The sequence below is a fragment of the Ambystoma mexicanum genome, chromosome 2p (assembly GCF_040938575.1).
Source record: "Ambystoma mexicanum isolate Mex_15411 chromosome 2p, UKY_AmexF1_1, whole genome shotgun sequence".
Classification (NCBI taxonomy): Eukaryota; Metazoa; Chordata; class Amphibia; order Caudata; family Ambystomatidae; genus Ambystoma; species Ambystoma mexicanum.
The window spans coordinates 635584598-635598874 of record NC_090923.1 but is presented as its reverse complement, the minus strand read 5'-3'; the positions used below and the strand labels follow the sequence as shown (position 1 = coordinate 635598874).

General features: G+C 47.9%; 1 protein-coding gene across 1 annotated transcript in view; it reads left to right on the top strand.

The window, feature by feature from the left end:
* Positions 1-8932: 8932 nt before the first annotated feature.
* Positions 8933-14277, top strand: part of AMT (aminomethyltransferase) — a 459623-nt gene continuing 454278 nt past the window's right edge. Inside the window, exon 1 of the mRNA XM_069644169.1 lies at positions 8933-9138. Within this exon, the coding sequence (XP_069500270.1) occupies positions 9025-9138 (114 nt within the window). The 5' untranslated portion in view covers positions 8933-9024. The remainder of the gene's footprint in view (positions 9139-14277) is intronic.

Here is a 14277-nt window from a genome sequence, read left to right as displayed (position 1 = left end):
ACTGCGTGTGATTTTGGGCATAGTATACTAGGTTGGTTCTGTACCATACTGTGGAAAATAGCCCATTGCCCCTTCTTGGGGCTTGCCAGTTCTGCTCCAGGCCCCCTCTACTCCTACTTGTGCGGGCCCTATGGCCCATTCTCCCACAATTCCAGCATTGTTGCGGTTGTCATCCATTAAATCCTTCTCCCCTTTGAGGATTTTGAAATCCACCTCCTCCTCGTCTAGGTCCATTCTGACCCAGAAGGTCTTGACTGTAAAGAATGAACTATCCATGTGCCGCAGAAGCCAGAGTGTGCGCTTTGTTTGAGTGAACCGCAGAAGCCCTGTGCTGAAATCGTGTGGAAGGGAGGCCAACGGCCCAATTATCCTGACTTATCATTTTGTGAACACTTCTTTCTTTCTCATGAACTTCACCCCACACTATTTGTATTTAACAGTAAGGATTGGCAAAAGGTTTTTTAGTATAGGCCCTTTCATTTTGACGAGACTCCACTAGGACTGCATTATTATTATTTGATGGTCGTAGCTTGCTCCCATCTGTAGGTTTACGATTAGATGGGTGTTTATAACACCCTTGTTGAAGTTCAATAAACACCCTTGAACTGTGGTCACTTGTGACTGTCTTACTTTAATACCATGCCTTCCTTACGATATTGAAGGAAATGGAAACGTTTCTAAAACACCACATCAGGCAAAAGAAAAGTTAGTCTTCATCACCCCCGGATAATGGATTAGTTGACAAAAAGGTTTATAAAGAGGGCCCCGCAGCTAGTGTTAGCATCAGGTATGGACCCTCATAAAACAGTCAAGGAGGCGATAGCTGCTTCCCGCCATCTCACCTCAATGCCATCACAAGGTGTCTCCCTTTCAACTACTGAGGGGGAGGAGAGCTGCTGCTACATTGGTGCCTCACTAGTTATCAAAAGTGAGACAAGATGACACTGTCTTCATGGAGGATGTGCTGTGGAGGATCCAAAACAGCAAAGACCAGATGAAAACACAAAGTGACACTCCTAGGACAGGTCTTGAACAGAGGTTAATGAAGGAGACATGGTAAAGATAAGATTGCCACACAAGGATCAAGAAATAGGCTCCGGATACAGCCAACTAGTAGAGGTAGTAAAAAAGGCACCAATCACGTTTACACCAGAGATGGGAAAAGGTGCAATTTTGAGAGAGTTGCCATATGCAGGAGATGACTCCCTGAGTCTAGAGAATCATCTACAACAGAACTTGCAGAACCAGCGCTAAAGGACCTGGAACCATGCAGAACAGTTCAGAGGAATTCCGAGAGGAGAGCGGTGCAGGAGACATGTCACAAGAGGAGATGGAAGTGCAAAGCGAAGGTGACATTTTTCCACACGCCATAGGGAAAGTTGGAGCAGAGACTGCATTGCCGGGACCACTGACTGGCAAGAGTCGTCCCCAACGTGAGAGACGGAGACCAATGAGGCACAATGACTTCATAATGGTGTAGTACCAAACTGCTCGACAAAGGGAGGTATATGGGAACCGTGACCTTTCGAGACTGCAATGGAAGGCGCATGCTTTAGCGTAGTGCATGCAAATTAGACAGTGTATCAGACGGAGCTGTGAAGAGGACGGTCCACAGCGCTCCTTCTGATTCGAGGACTTACTGACCCTGCATCCACACTGTAGTGTCCCAGAGAGGAAACGGTTAATGGAGCCAGGAAGCTCTGACAACCAATGTGATGCGAAGAGGTGCACGTATGCGCAATGGAAAGCCCACGCAGCAGGCAGTTTGCCACGACGGAAAATAAAGATGGTTATCTCCCCATAGCGGCTCCTGTGTTTCTTGCCACTGCGTGGCACACATGTATATACACTGCCTACCCTGTATTCACCAGTGTTCCCTCATAAGAAATCCCTGGAAAAAGCTGACAATGGCGATGAGGGTGGTATCTGTCTCCCAATAAGGACTGCCATTCCCACAAGCAGTGCCCTATCAAGCTGAGGGAGTGACAGGAGCCCAGCAGTACACGTCTTGCCCCCCGAAAGTGACGTAATTCACCCGCCACCAAGATGTCAGAAGGAGAGCTAGGAGATAAAGATGTGCGCAGCGCAGCAGCAGCATTTCGCCGGTCAGGGCCATTTGACATGGGCGATCAGCAAGCCCTGGGGCCATGCTGGGAAAGGTGGATAAGAAGGTTTGAGACGTACCCACATGCCCACATTGAAAATGCACCTGACAAATTCGCCAGGAGGCTGCTAGTGAACCCCTTGGGGGACGAGGTGGAAGATCTCATTCCCACATTCCCGCCGGATGATGTTAAAACATATACAAGCCTCAGAGAAGTGCTAAGCGCATACTTCGACCCCCAATGCAACATTGACCGTGAGAGGCACACCTTCAGCATAGCATGCCAAATGGCTGACGAGTCCATGGATGCCTTTGCGACTTGCCATCGCAAGTTGGTGGCACACTGCAAATTCCACAAATGTATGAACGAAGAGGCCATTAGGTTAAGAATAATAGGAGGATGCCTGTCCTCGGCATTCAGTAAGAAGCTGCTCTGGGAGCCGCTCCCGCTCGCCACCATATTGCAAATGGCTAGGACGGAGTCCAGAGCGGACACTCAAGCCTATCAAATTGAACCAGGCAAGACCCCTGGAAAGGAAAAAAATATGCCCAATTGCGGCAGGGACTCGAGGACGCCAGATGAGTGGACATTTACCGAAGGGGCCTACATCATCCAGGAGATTTTACCGATGTGGCCTCCCTTTTCCTCACATGGAAGGCATCAGATGTCCTGCATTTGGACAAGCGTGCACCAAGTGTGGCACCGAAAAAATACTACCTAGCAGTCGTGTGCAACTCCCCTCCAGGATGATCACCAGGATCTGCTCCCCCATTCTCCAAACCAGAATCGGGCCCACAGGGGTTCGGCTCAAGAAGAGATGCAGGTGCAAGGCTGGACCTTGTCAGACATGTCAGGCAAGTTACCAGAAGGTCCCCATCGCTGTCAACCCCTCAGGAGGCTAACCAGCATGATATGATATGATGAGTCATTTATAATGTTGGTGGGTAGGCAAACCTTGTTAGTATGGTGCTGGAATATGATAACGACCATGGTTGCTGTTGCTAGTAGAAGGACGTTAAAGACACCATTGTTTGTGTTGAATGCCTCAAATTTTATTTGCGGTTGAAAGTAACCATTGTCCTGGCACAGAGCGTGCTAGGTGCGTGTGAGAAAAGCCAACACGTGTTTCGACCTAAGTCTTTGTCAAAGCAGAGAATAAGTGGTTAGTGATCCCTCTTTAAGGATGTCGGCGGCCTGGGGTCTGTAGCAGTACCAGATCCTGAATAGACTGAGTTGGCTGAGTAGCCACTGACAAATTATTTTGCAGTGATTCTGGGGTTCGAAGGCGCGAAATGACTATGTTTACATGATGAAAGGGACCATGACTCTTCCTGAGGGCAATATCAGCCTGCTATCGGGAAATCACCCAGCCAAGTTTCTCATTGACACAGGTGCCACCCTAAACATCACGTGTGTGTCAGAGTACAGCAAGATGATGTCTCTGCCACAACTATAGCCATCCGATCTGAAGGTCTTCCAGTGGGCCGCTAGAGGTCCCATGCGAAATCACAAAAGATTCTTCACAACTCTACAATACAAAGAAAAGCGTGCACATGCCAACTTTCATGTTCCCTGGAAACACTGGGCTGCCACACTGCCCTTGAAATGAGAATTGCTGCAGTAACCTACAACATGCAACACAGGCTCTCAGTCATGCAAATGTTCCCGACTCTATTCAGGGGAATGGGATGCCTCAAAGGAGAACCCATGGCACTCCACATTGACGTATCTATACCACCGGTAGCTCAACACCCAAGGAGGAGGATACCAATTGATCTGCAGCCGCTTGTAGAGAAGGAGATACAGACCATACTGGCCGAAGACATAATGGAACCTGCAGTTGGCCCCACTCTATGGGTATTGTATCCCCCATAGTGGCAGTGCTGAAAAGATGGTCACTGGACAAGATATGCATCTGCGTGGATATGTGCCAAGCCAACAAGGCCATTGGACGCGAAAGACAGCCTGGGATGCATCTGGATGATATGATCAGCCTACTCAATGGAGTGAGAGTTTTCTCAAAACTCGATCTGAATAAAGGATATCACCAGATCCACATAGAAAAACAGTATCGATATATGTTAAATGTTAAAGGTATTTGTACCGTGCACCGTCACCAACGGAATTGGTCCCCAGGCGCTCAGGCGGGTCTGTAAATGATAAAGGTGGGATGTGTTAGTAGGGTGAAGAAGGGAGTAGGATAGTGAGAGGAGTGGTGTTCTGTTGGCAGCTTCAACTCAATATACACCGGGTGCTGAGCTTTGGTGCGGGTATCGGATCGGAGTCAGTCCACGTGTGCTGTTGTTCCAGTTTATGTGTTGTTGCAGTGTTGTGAAGTGCGTGTGGCTTGTTGTGCGAGAGATGGTTGTGTGAGTTTTTTTAGTGAGATAAGTATGTAGAGTTTGATCTTATATTGGTTAGTGGGTTACCTGACCTTTACCATGCTAACATTCGTAGTTCTGTCCGAGTTTGACACCTGTTGGCCCTCATATTCCCATCTAGACGTGGAGCAGGCCGATGATTAGGACTCCATCCAGGTGTGGTCATGCCAACCCTCACACCCCCATCCAGATGCGGCGCGGGCTAGTGTCTAGAGACCCGTCCAGGTGTGGGCATGCTAACATTTACAACTCCATCTGGGCGCCACGCAGGCCAGTGTTCACAATTCTAGGTGTGGCACATGTTAGCATTCACGTTTTTTCTGGCCGTGGGCATGTTATCCTTCAATCGATCCTATCCAGATGCGACGCAGGCCAACGTCTATCTAGATGCGTCTGCCGGTCTGGATATGTTTGTCCGGTACATACGAGTGGGAGAGTCACTTGGGGCTTTCGTCTGGGTCTAAGTATGTGGTCAGTCTCTGCAGCCTTCCTTTGTGGCTATTTTCCATGATGTCTTATGCTCTGTCGAATGGTTGGTTATTTGGTTTGAGTGTTTGTCCAATTTGAGAGTGGTCGAGGTTATATATCACCACTTTCGCCATGCCAATTGGACTCTTTCGATATAAGAGACTTAGGTTTGGCATCTGCTAAGCAGCAGAAATATTCCAGGAGAGCGTGAGAAGGGTAATCCACCATGTGAATAACTGCTTTAGCTACAGTGAAAACATTATGCTCGCTGAGGTAACCACGGCACAACATGATCAAGCTCTCCAACAGTTATGCACGGCCCTAGTATAGGTTGGTCTGATGTTGAATAGCAAGAAATGTGTCTTTCACAAGTCTCGTCTCAAGTTTTACGGTCACATCTTCTCACATGGGGCATGAGCCCTGACCCGAGCAAGGTTGCCGCCATCTCAGAAATCTCAGCTCCTAAAGACGTCAGCAAAGTTAGATCATTCTTAGGAATGGCTAGTTACTGTGGCCGATATCTCTGTGATTTTGCTACCACCAGCACTCCCCTCAGAGAACTCACCCAGCAAGGTAAAGTATTTCAATGGTCGCAACAATGTAAAGAAGCATTCACGCAGATAAAATCAAACATTGCCTCAGCCGAACGCATGGTTATTATGATCCGAACATGTGCACAGAAGTAACGTTGGATGCCAGCTCTGTTGGCCTAAGGGCAATTCTAGCGCAGCATCAACCAGGACGAGAATTTCCCACGACCATGATAGCACACCAGCAAGAGTCTGTCCGAGGTGGAGTCAAGAAATGTGCAGCCTGAAAAGGAAGGGCTTGCCGTTCTATGGGCCTGCAACACTTTCAGATGTTCCTTCTAGGGAAACCATTTACAATTGTAACAGACCATCAGGTCCTGGTGACCATTTATGGGACTTCCCAATGCAAGGAGCCCCCTCGAATAGAACAATGGGCCTGCGCCTACAGGACTTCAACTTTACCATCATTGACAAGCCTGGAAAGGAGTATAACCCTGAAGTCTTCATGTCTCAACACCCCTTACCAGTCCCATCCTGCAAGAAATCCATAGTGGAGGAGTACATCAATGTTCTCACCCATCAAGGCCCCCCAGAGGCTATCATGCCAAAGATCATCTTGGAGCACACCAAGCATGACAAACTGCTATTGAGAGTACAAGAACTTATCAAATCTGGAAGATGGAGAGACACTGATTTTACAAGCATACGAGGAGAAGGCTGCCACACAGCTGAGCTGAGAGCGTTTAAGAACATATGATAGGAATTGGCAGTATCAGCAGAAGGACTCGACATTCGAGGCCCCCGAATAGTAATCCCCATAGACCTGTGACAAGTTGTGGATTTAGCCCACTAATGTCATCGTGGGGTGGTATCCACAAAGAGACAAGGGACACCATGTGGTTTCCAGGAATAGTCCAGATGGTAGAGCGCACAGTCAACGCATGCCACCTGTGCCAGAGCACCTCCAGACCCAACAATCCAGAACCCTTACTAATGTCTGAAATGCCAGAGTGATCGTGGACCCATCTTGCAATCGACTTCTTTGGCCCTTTCGGGGACAACAAATACAAGCTCGTCATCATGGACAAACATTCTCGTTTCCCATTGGTGCACATGCTCTTATCCACTGCAGCCAGCGCTGTGATACCAGTGCTGGACAGCATATTCTCAGCATGGGGAATCCCAGAGGTCCTAAAGTCGGACAACGGCCCACCCTTCAGCAGTCTAGTGTTTGCAAGGTTTGTGTAGTACATGGGCATCCACCACAGAAAAGTTACTCCACTATGGCCCCAGGCCAATGGCATGGTGAAGAAGTTCATGAGCAGCCTCAAAGGGGTTCTCCAAGAAAAGGAACTGCGGCCAATGTCTCTCAACCAGTCAGTGTGCAACATGCTGAGGGACTACAGAAACTCGCTGCACGGCACAACTGGAAAATGTCCCTCAGAACTCCTGTTTTGCTGACGGATAAGAACCAGACTCCCTCACCTAGCAAGTGGCTCGATGAGGACATAGAGCAGATTAGAGACTCTGATGCCCGCAGGAAGGAAGGCATGAAGGTTTACGCTGATAACAAGAGGTGAGCCAAGAATTCTGACTTGCAGGTGGGGGACAAGGTACTTGTGTGCAGAAGACAAGACAAGACAAGAAAGCAGAATCAAGGTTTGATGCTGAACAGTTGACAATCTCCTATGTGAACGGGACAATGGTGACTGCTCGCTCCCCCAGAGGAGTGGTCATGCAAAATGTCTCCCACTTTAAGCTCTACAGAAAAGAAGACCGGGAAGAAGGTGAAGAGAATGATGCTTCTGTGATGAGTGTTGAACCCCAGAAAGAAGAGACGGAGAGAGAGCAGGAGGAGCAAGTGGTCCGGCCGACTCGATACATCAGGAGACCAGTACACCTAATCGAGGAGATGTAAAGGGACAGAACTGTGAGTGACTTTGTTCTTTGGTCCAAAGGGGAAGATGTAGTGTCCCAGAGAGGACCCGGATTAATGGATCCAGGAAGCTCCGACAACCAATGCGATGCAACGAGGTGCAGGCATGCACACTGGAAAGCATGCGCAGCAGCATAGCTCTCAACCATTTGTGTTGCAAATGCGGGTGAAAACACCCGATTTTATTTGTGGCGGGTGAGAGGCCCATTGAAACGAATGGGCGTGCAGGAGGCTTGGCAGGTGAGTCAGCTATTTACAAGACGGGTGACACCCGCCAAAAGCGTGTGAGTTGAGAGCTATGCAGCAGCCTGTTCGCTGCGGCGAAGAATAAATATGGTAATCTCACCATAGCGCCTCCTGTGTTTCTTGCCACTGTATGGCACACATGCATATGTGCTGCCTATCCTGTATTCACCAGTGTTCCCTCATATGAAACCCCTTGAAAAAGCTGACAAACACCTGCACAGGGACTTCTGACTGCGAGGCCCAATGAGAGGCTGCCACAGCAGTGAAGTAACTGCTGTGAGCCTGTGTGTCCTAAGAGACTTTCGAGACTGCTACAGCAGTGAAGTTAATGGCTACCTTGTATATAAATAATGAACCAGTGATTAAACCCATTGAATCAATCACTGTGTACAGTTTTATGTAAGCCACTACAAGGTGTCAGTGCAGGAAGTTAAAGAACTATTGCATGGTGGATATTGTGGTGTGTGCCCCTTTAATGGAGCCGTGATGTGCTACATCACGGCGTGTGTTGAATAAACAGGCAGTCCCGTGTCACAAGGCATTCGTGAGCATGGGCTCCAGGCTGTGCTTCTGGTGTCTGTGTCCTTTTATTCGCCCGGTAGGCCTCACCAGGACGGGGCACACCCCGATGTAACCGGTATAAGGGAACTTTGCGCTCCAGGCACCGAGACTCTTGATTTGTACCCTATAAAAACACAAACCTGCTCCAGGCAACAAGTGGGTGGGTTCAAAACGAAAAAAAATGAGGTGGAAGAAGGGTTACTGTCGGAGGCATTGGCCTCATAAAAGACTTTGACAATGATGAGGGGCAGGGAGTGAAAGCCTTTTGTCATCTACAAAATAGAACAAAGAAAGTCAACCAGTGGAAGAGCTGATACCCTAATCACCTCACGATTTAGGAAACGCCATTACGCTAGCGTAGCTATTTTTTTTAGTTCAAATGGGACGCCATAGGTATTGCACCGGTTTTCGTTGAAAAATGTAAAAGGCTCTGACGCCGATCCTGGCTTGGCTGCACTAACCCAATGTTATTTAGCGTGTAACTCTTTTTTCCCCATCTTCTCCCCACGCCCAGCCAGCTGCGCTCACGCTCACTTCAATCAAAAAGTTCTGGGGGCGGGTCTCATTCTACTTATGAGCCAATCCCACTGCTTTATGCAAATCGAAACGGAAAGTTTGCCTGGATCTGGCTTTATTCGCCAATTAATAGCCCGGTGCGCTTGCGTACAGTACTGTAGGACGTACTTGCATGCAAAGCAACTGTTGACACGTGATGAGGATCTGTTGCTGGGTCCGTTTTTCTAATAGGAATTGGACAGTGGGCAATACTAGCTTGGAGATATTAATCGCTGCTGAGGATGTTGCGGTTTGGGGTAGTAGCGGTCCGTGGCAGCTTTGGCAGGGTCTTCGGTGTCAAACCAGCGGTGCCAGTGATCTCCGTCGGAGGGGTCAAATTCTACAGTGCTGGGCAGGTGAGTTGTGCGGGGCCAAAAGGGGACTGTCATAGTTTTCCATGATTTACAAACGCAACGCAAGTAACAGGGCTTCTGCAAATTGAAAGGCTATGGTATGCAACGTTTTTCCCCCTTGACTAGTGACTTCAACAAAAACATTGAAGGGGTGGCATGGGCGTAAAGGTGCCAACTAGAGCCTGCTAAATTGACAGTGCAGAGAGTGGTAGCAAGGTCTGTGCTCGTTAATGTGCAGACAGCTCACGCCTCGTTTATCGCTTATGGCTGCGGAATGTAGTCAATTTTTCTTTTACCGTCTCAGTACATGCGTTCTGTATTTGGAGATTAGCTGTTTGGTTTCTATTTGCAGGTCTGCACGCCGCAAGCCACTCAATTATGATGTGAGAATCCAGTGATCTCCCAACGTTGGGCACCTGGACACAGCTGCTGCGTGGCGGTGGCCCCCTGTCGTGTGTTTCACCTTGGGACAGTCCTGGCGTTTTACTTTGCATGATGGGGGCACGTAATGGGATAAAGAAAAATAGGATGGTACTACAAATCACAGCATGAAAAATTGGCACCTAGGGTGGCAAGATAACACCGATCAAGAAGCAACCAAACCGTGACTACACCACTGACAGATGGAAGCCGTCAGCAAAATAAAGAAAGCAGACAGCGTACACAGGGAAATGCGACAGTTGTCATGCATAACATGTGCATTTCTCCATCTTTGTACCAACACATTTGCTCATTCTCTTTGACTCTTTTGATAACCAACCCAGTAAGGGCAGAATGAGAATTGTCTTCTTTGTTGGCATGAAAAGGCCGGAGATTTATTTTCACAACATAATAAACACAGCAAGCAAACTTTTGTGAAAATAGTTCTGAAGGTGCGGTGACTGCTCCGTGTCCAAAAGTTGCTTCCCCCTTTCCGAACCAAGTCCACAGTAGGCCAAAGCTCCCCCAACCATTCTTGTCTGAGCCCCGCCTGCCCTTGCAGGTGTTCCTGGGCTGGGAGAGTGCTATTTGTTCGGCGGAGGCTGAGCCCTCATTGCTATGACCAGCGCCCCAGCGCTTAGGCCCCCAAGAAGTGATGGTCCCGAGAAGAGCGAAGACCCTTCCGGCTTTCCCATGGCTCATTCGGAATCTGTCTCCTGTCACTGGTTGCCAAAACACCGCCTTGCCGTTCTGTGACATCACCGGCCAGGCATTATCATTCCGCCACACTCTCTAAGCAGCGTGGGTGGGTGTAAAGCGAAAAGAAACTGGTCCTTCGGTGCGGGGGGCGTTCTGCTCGAGCTGGAGGACACCCACCGGCTTATATGCAGCCTGGCACGCCCCTTCCCATTGTTGTCCTTTGCAGGCATTTTCGTTATTTTGGCACGCTTCCCGCCCCCATGCTGCTTACGTCACACCTCCCCCTTAGCCAGGGGGGAGGGAGGAGGACCCTGCCCATGTTATCCGGGCGCCTCCTCCATTTCTCGTCATCACCTCCATAACTTGGGCATTTGTCCATCTTTGTACCAACACATTTGCTCATTCTCTTTGCCCCTTTTGATAACCAACCCAGTAAATTGCAGAATGAGACATGTCTTCTTTGTTGGCATAAAAAGGCTGTAGATTTATTTTCATAACATAATGAACTCAAAACACAGAAAACAAACTTTTGTGAAAATAGTTCTGAAGGTTGTCTGAGCCCCGCCTGCCCTTGCAGGTGTTCCTGGGCTGGGAGAGTGCCGTTTGTTCGGGGGAAGCTGAACACGCATTGCTACGAACAGTGCCCCGCCGCTTAGGCCCCCAAGAAGCGGTGGTCCCGAGAAGAGCGAAGACCCTTCCCGCTTTCCCACAGCTCATTCGGAGTCTGTCTCCGATCACTGGTCACCAAAACACTGCCACGCCAAAGGTGGGTTATCGTCCACCGCTGCTCCTCCCGTTCCTACTTCATAATTCCAGGAGCTTTGTGCACACATTCCAGTAAAACGGATCCATCCCTGATGCCGGCAAATGCATTCCACCCTTCAAATAATACTCCGGGGATTTCAAATTGATCAGGCCGTGCCTGATCTATGGAAAACCTCGCCCCCTGCAAAATTTTGCCATTGACCCATTCAGCATTCTCTTTGACTTCTCCACCACTGAATGACTCTCAGCGCCTCTCCAATCCAGTCATGGAATGATCTCAGACCACAAGATCTCGGTCTCGCCCAACTGCGAGGAAATTCCTGCAATGAAAACCTCATCTCCCTCATTAACGTTCCACTCCCCAAGCTTGTCAAATCATTGCCGCCTAGATGTATAATCAGGACGTCAGGCTTGGGCTTCTTACCCAGCAATTTGTTGATGTGCCCCTGCAGCTGTGGCCATCTCATTTCGGGCACCCTGTGCCACCAAATCCGGTACTCGCCGGCGGTCAATTCCTCTTTCTGCCGTCCAGCTTGCCCCGGCCCCAGACACAAATGAATGCCCCACTACCTAGACGGACCGTTGCCTCCTCCGTGCTGCTTAGTTGGAAGGAGGTGAGAAGGAAGTTGTTAACACTACGTTTTGTCCGGCCTGATGTACCTCCTAAAACACCCAGACTTCCATCCCCCAATTCTCATTATTGCTTCCGGACGCAGGCCTACCTCAGCTGCTGATGTGGCAGCCCCTATCCTGAAGGAGTGGGTACCGGTTACCCCCATTTTCTCCGTCCTGCTCGAGCTGGATTCTCCTGCAGCAGGATGCCCGCCGGCTTATATGCAGCCTGACACGCCCCTTCCTATTGTTGCACTTCGCGGGCATTTTCGTAATTTTGGCGTACTTCTCGCCCCCATGCTGCTTACATCACACCTCCCCTTTAGCCAGGGGGAGGGAGGAGGACCCGGCCCATGTTATCCGGGCGCCTCCTCCATTCCTCGTCATCACCTCCATGACATGGGGCCACTTGGCAGCTATACTAGGACCTTTTATATACCTGGCAGTGTTACTGGGATGTCTCTGCTTTGTTCAGTGGGTGTGTTTTAGGCACAGACCGCGTTACTTTACAGAGAACCAACCACGGTTTTAATGTTGGGGTGCAGGTGCCATAGGTCTAAGAGTGTGCAATTACTGAATGCCCAATGCGCATTCAGAAACATCAGCAGTATTTAAAACCAATGTTTTAACATTTTTAGATTTGTATGCCCAGAAACTATCTGGCAATATATTTTTCGCAACAATAAGATTTATATAAGCACTGCAGCTAGACTGTAAATCGGAATGATATTAATCGTATAAGATGACTGTTCCATCCATGGTTGTTGCGAGATAAATTATAAAACTATTGTCGCTTTTACTGGTCACAAAATAATACCTTTTTGATTAATGATTGTACGGTTAAAACGAGTATAACGTCCTTTGCAACAATGTAAACAGGAATAAGATTTAATTGTCTGTTTTGTACACGTCTATATATGATTTTACATATTATCTCTAATCCGAAGCAATAGCATGCTTTTAAGAGATACATTACTGTATTATGAAGAACTATATTTGACTGTTCACGCAATATTGTTCCAATATTTCTTTTTACATTAATGTTTTAATGTGTATATTTGCACATTGAAATGTTGAATTTCATCAGCCAAATCAATAATTAAAAAGTGTGCTAGCTCATAAATGACATAGTGCATGGGTGTATTTTGTGCTAGCTCTGCATTCATTACTGGATTTGCACAGCCTCAATTATTTGCAGTGAAATGAGGCTCTCAGCAAAGGCGTACTGTTTTCAACTTCACCATGGTAGCAAAAAGCGTACATGCGCTTCCTGCTTGGATCAAAACTGTTCCCAAAGTAATGTTATGTTTGGAATGGGACCATAGTATGTTGAAAATATTTGTTTTCGTCAAAGTAATATGTACATCTTTACACTGCAACTAGGTCACAGTAATTGTAGTAGAGCACTTTCTCCTTGGACATCTGCTGGATATAGTCTGTAAAATATACTTCATAGCAGTCAAATGGTGCACACAGCAATGCAGTATTTACACATTTACAGTAATCGATTGTTTCCAGACTACTATATATAACCTTGCCTGTCTTCTAAAGGCAATGTTACTTACTTGAAAAAAAGGACGGCAGGATCATAGTTCATTAGGAATTTGGCTTCTATTTGGTGATTACTATGCTAATTCACTCTGTGTTGATGAAGCGTGACATTGATCAAGAAAGGGCTGAGACACACATTACAGTGAATGGAGAGGGACGAACCTAGCAGGACAGTTGGCAGGTGAGATGAGCTTCAGAAGGAACAGCAGGCCCCAGAGAGCCACAGGAGGTTTCAAATCAGTATGAGAAGAGAACAGCAATGATAGAGCGAGCTAGTCGGCCTTGTACTTGGTACTCTAGTGGAATGTTTCAAGTTAGTTAAGTACTCGAGACAAATAATTAATAGGGTATTTAGCTGGTAATCGACAGTGCTTTAGATAGCTATGCAGCATAATCGCGTGTCCTTCAGATTTCCATGAGGAAGAGACCAGAGGTGTACTTGCCAATCTCGGGACTGGGAAAATTCCCTTTTGGCCACCTGGATACATGGGCCTGTGCACGTGTTGGAAGCATAACTATCCCTTTCTTGATTTTATAGGCCACCAATTATTTATTGATGTGTTGCTTCTGGGGAAATGCCTTGTTTTGTTCAAGTTACGGTGACTTTGCTCATTGAAAATAGACGTTAGGTGGTCTGAGCTCCGCACAACATGGATGCATCACCAGAATCCTTATCTCCCGGTCGTATTCATCCCTGCTTCTCTTCTGCACGCTGCAATTCCTGTTCAGTGCAAAGCTCTTATCTTCTCTGGTTCCATTAGGCTGAGTATAGGGTGTCTACCCTCATTTCAGTCACATACTGCTTTGAAGAGGTACATTTCTCTTCCCTTCCTTAAACCAACATACTACTCTGTTGCGACCGTCCCTCTCATGGTTCCTCCAGCCAGGATACATGGGCCTCATTCTCCCAGTAAAATCCTATATTTCTCACATGGTTGTACTAAGATCCCAGAGAACCAAGTGTACTCATGCAGTACTGAATGAGCACTACGCTGCTGGAGGAATCTCGCATGGCTCGAGTCCTATAGTGTAATTGAGTGGCAAGTCCACACTGCTGGTGCCTGGTAGCTCTTGACCGGGTCCTTGCTGGAGGGA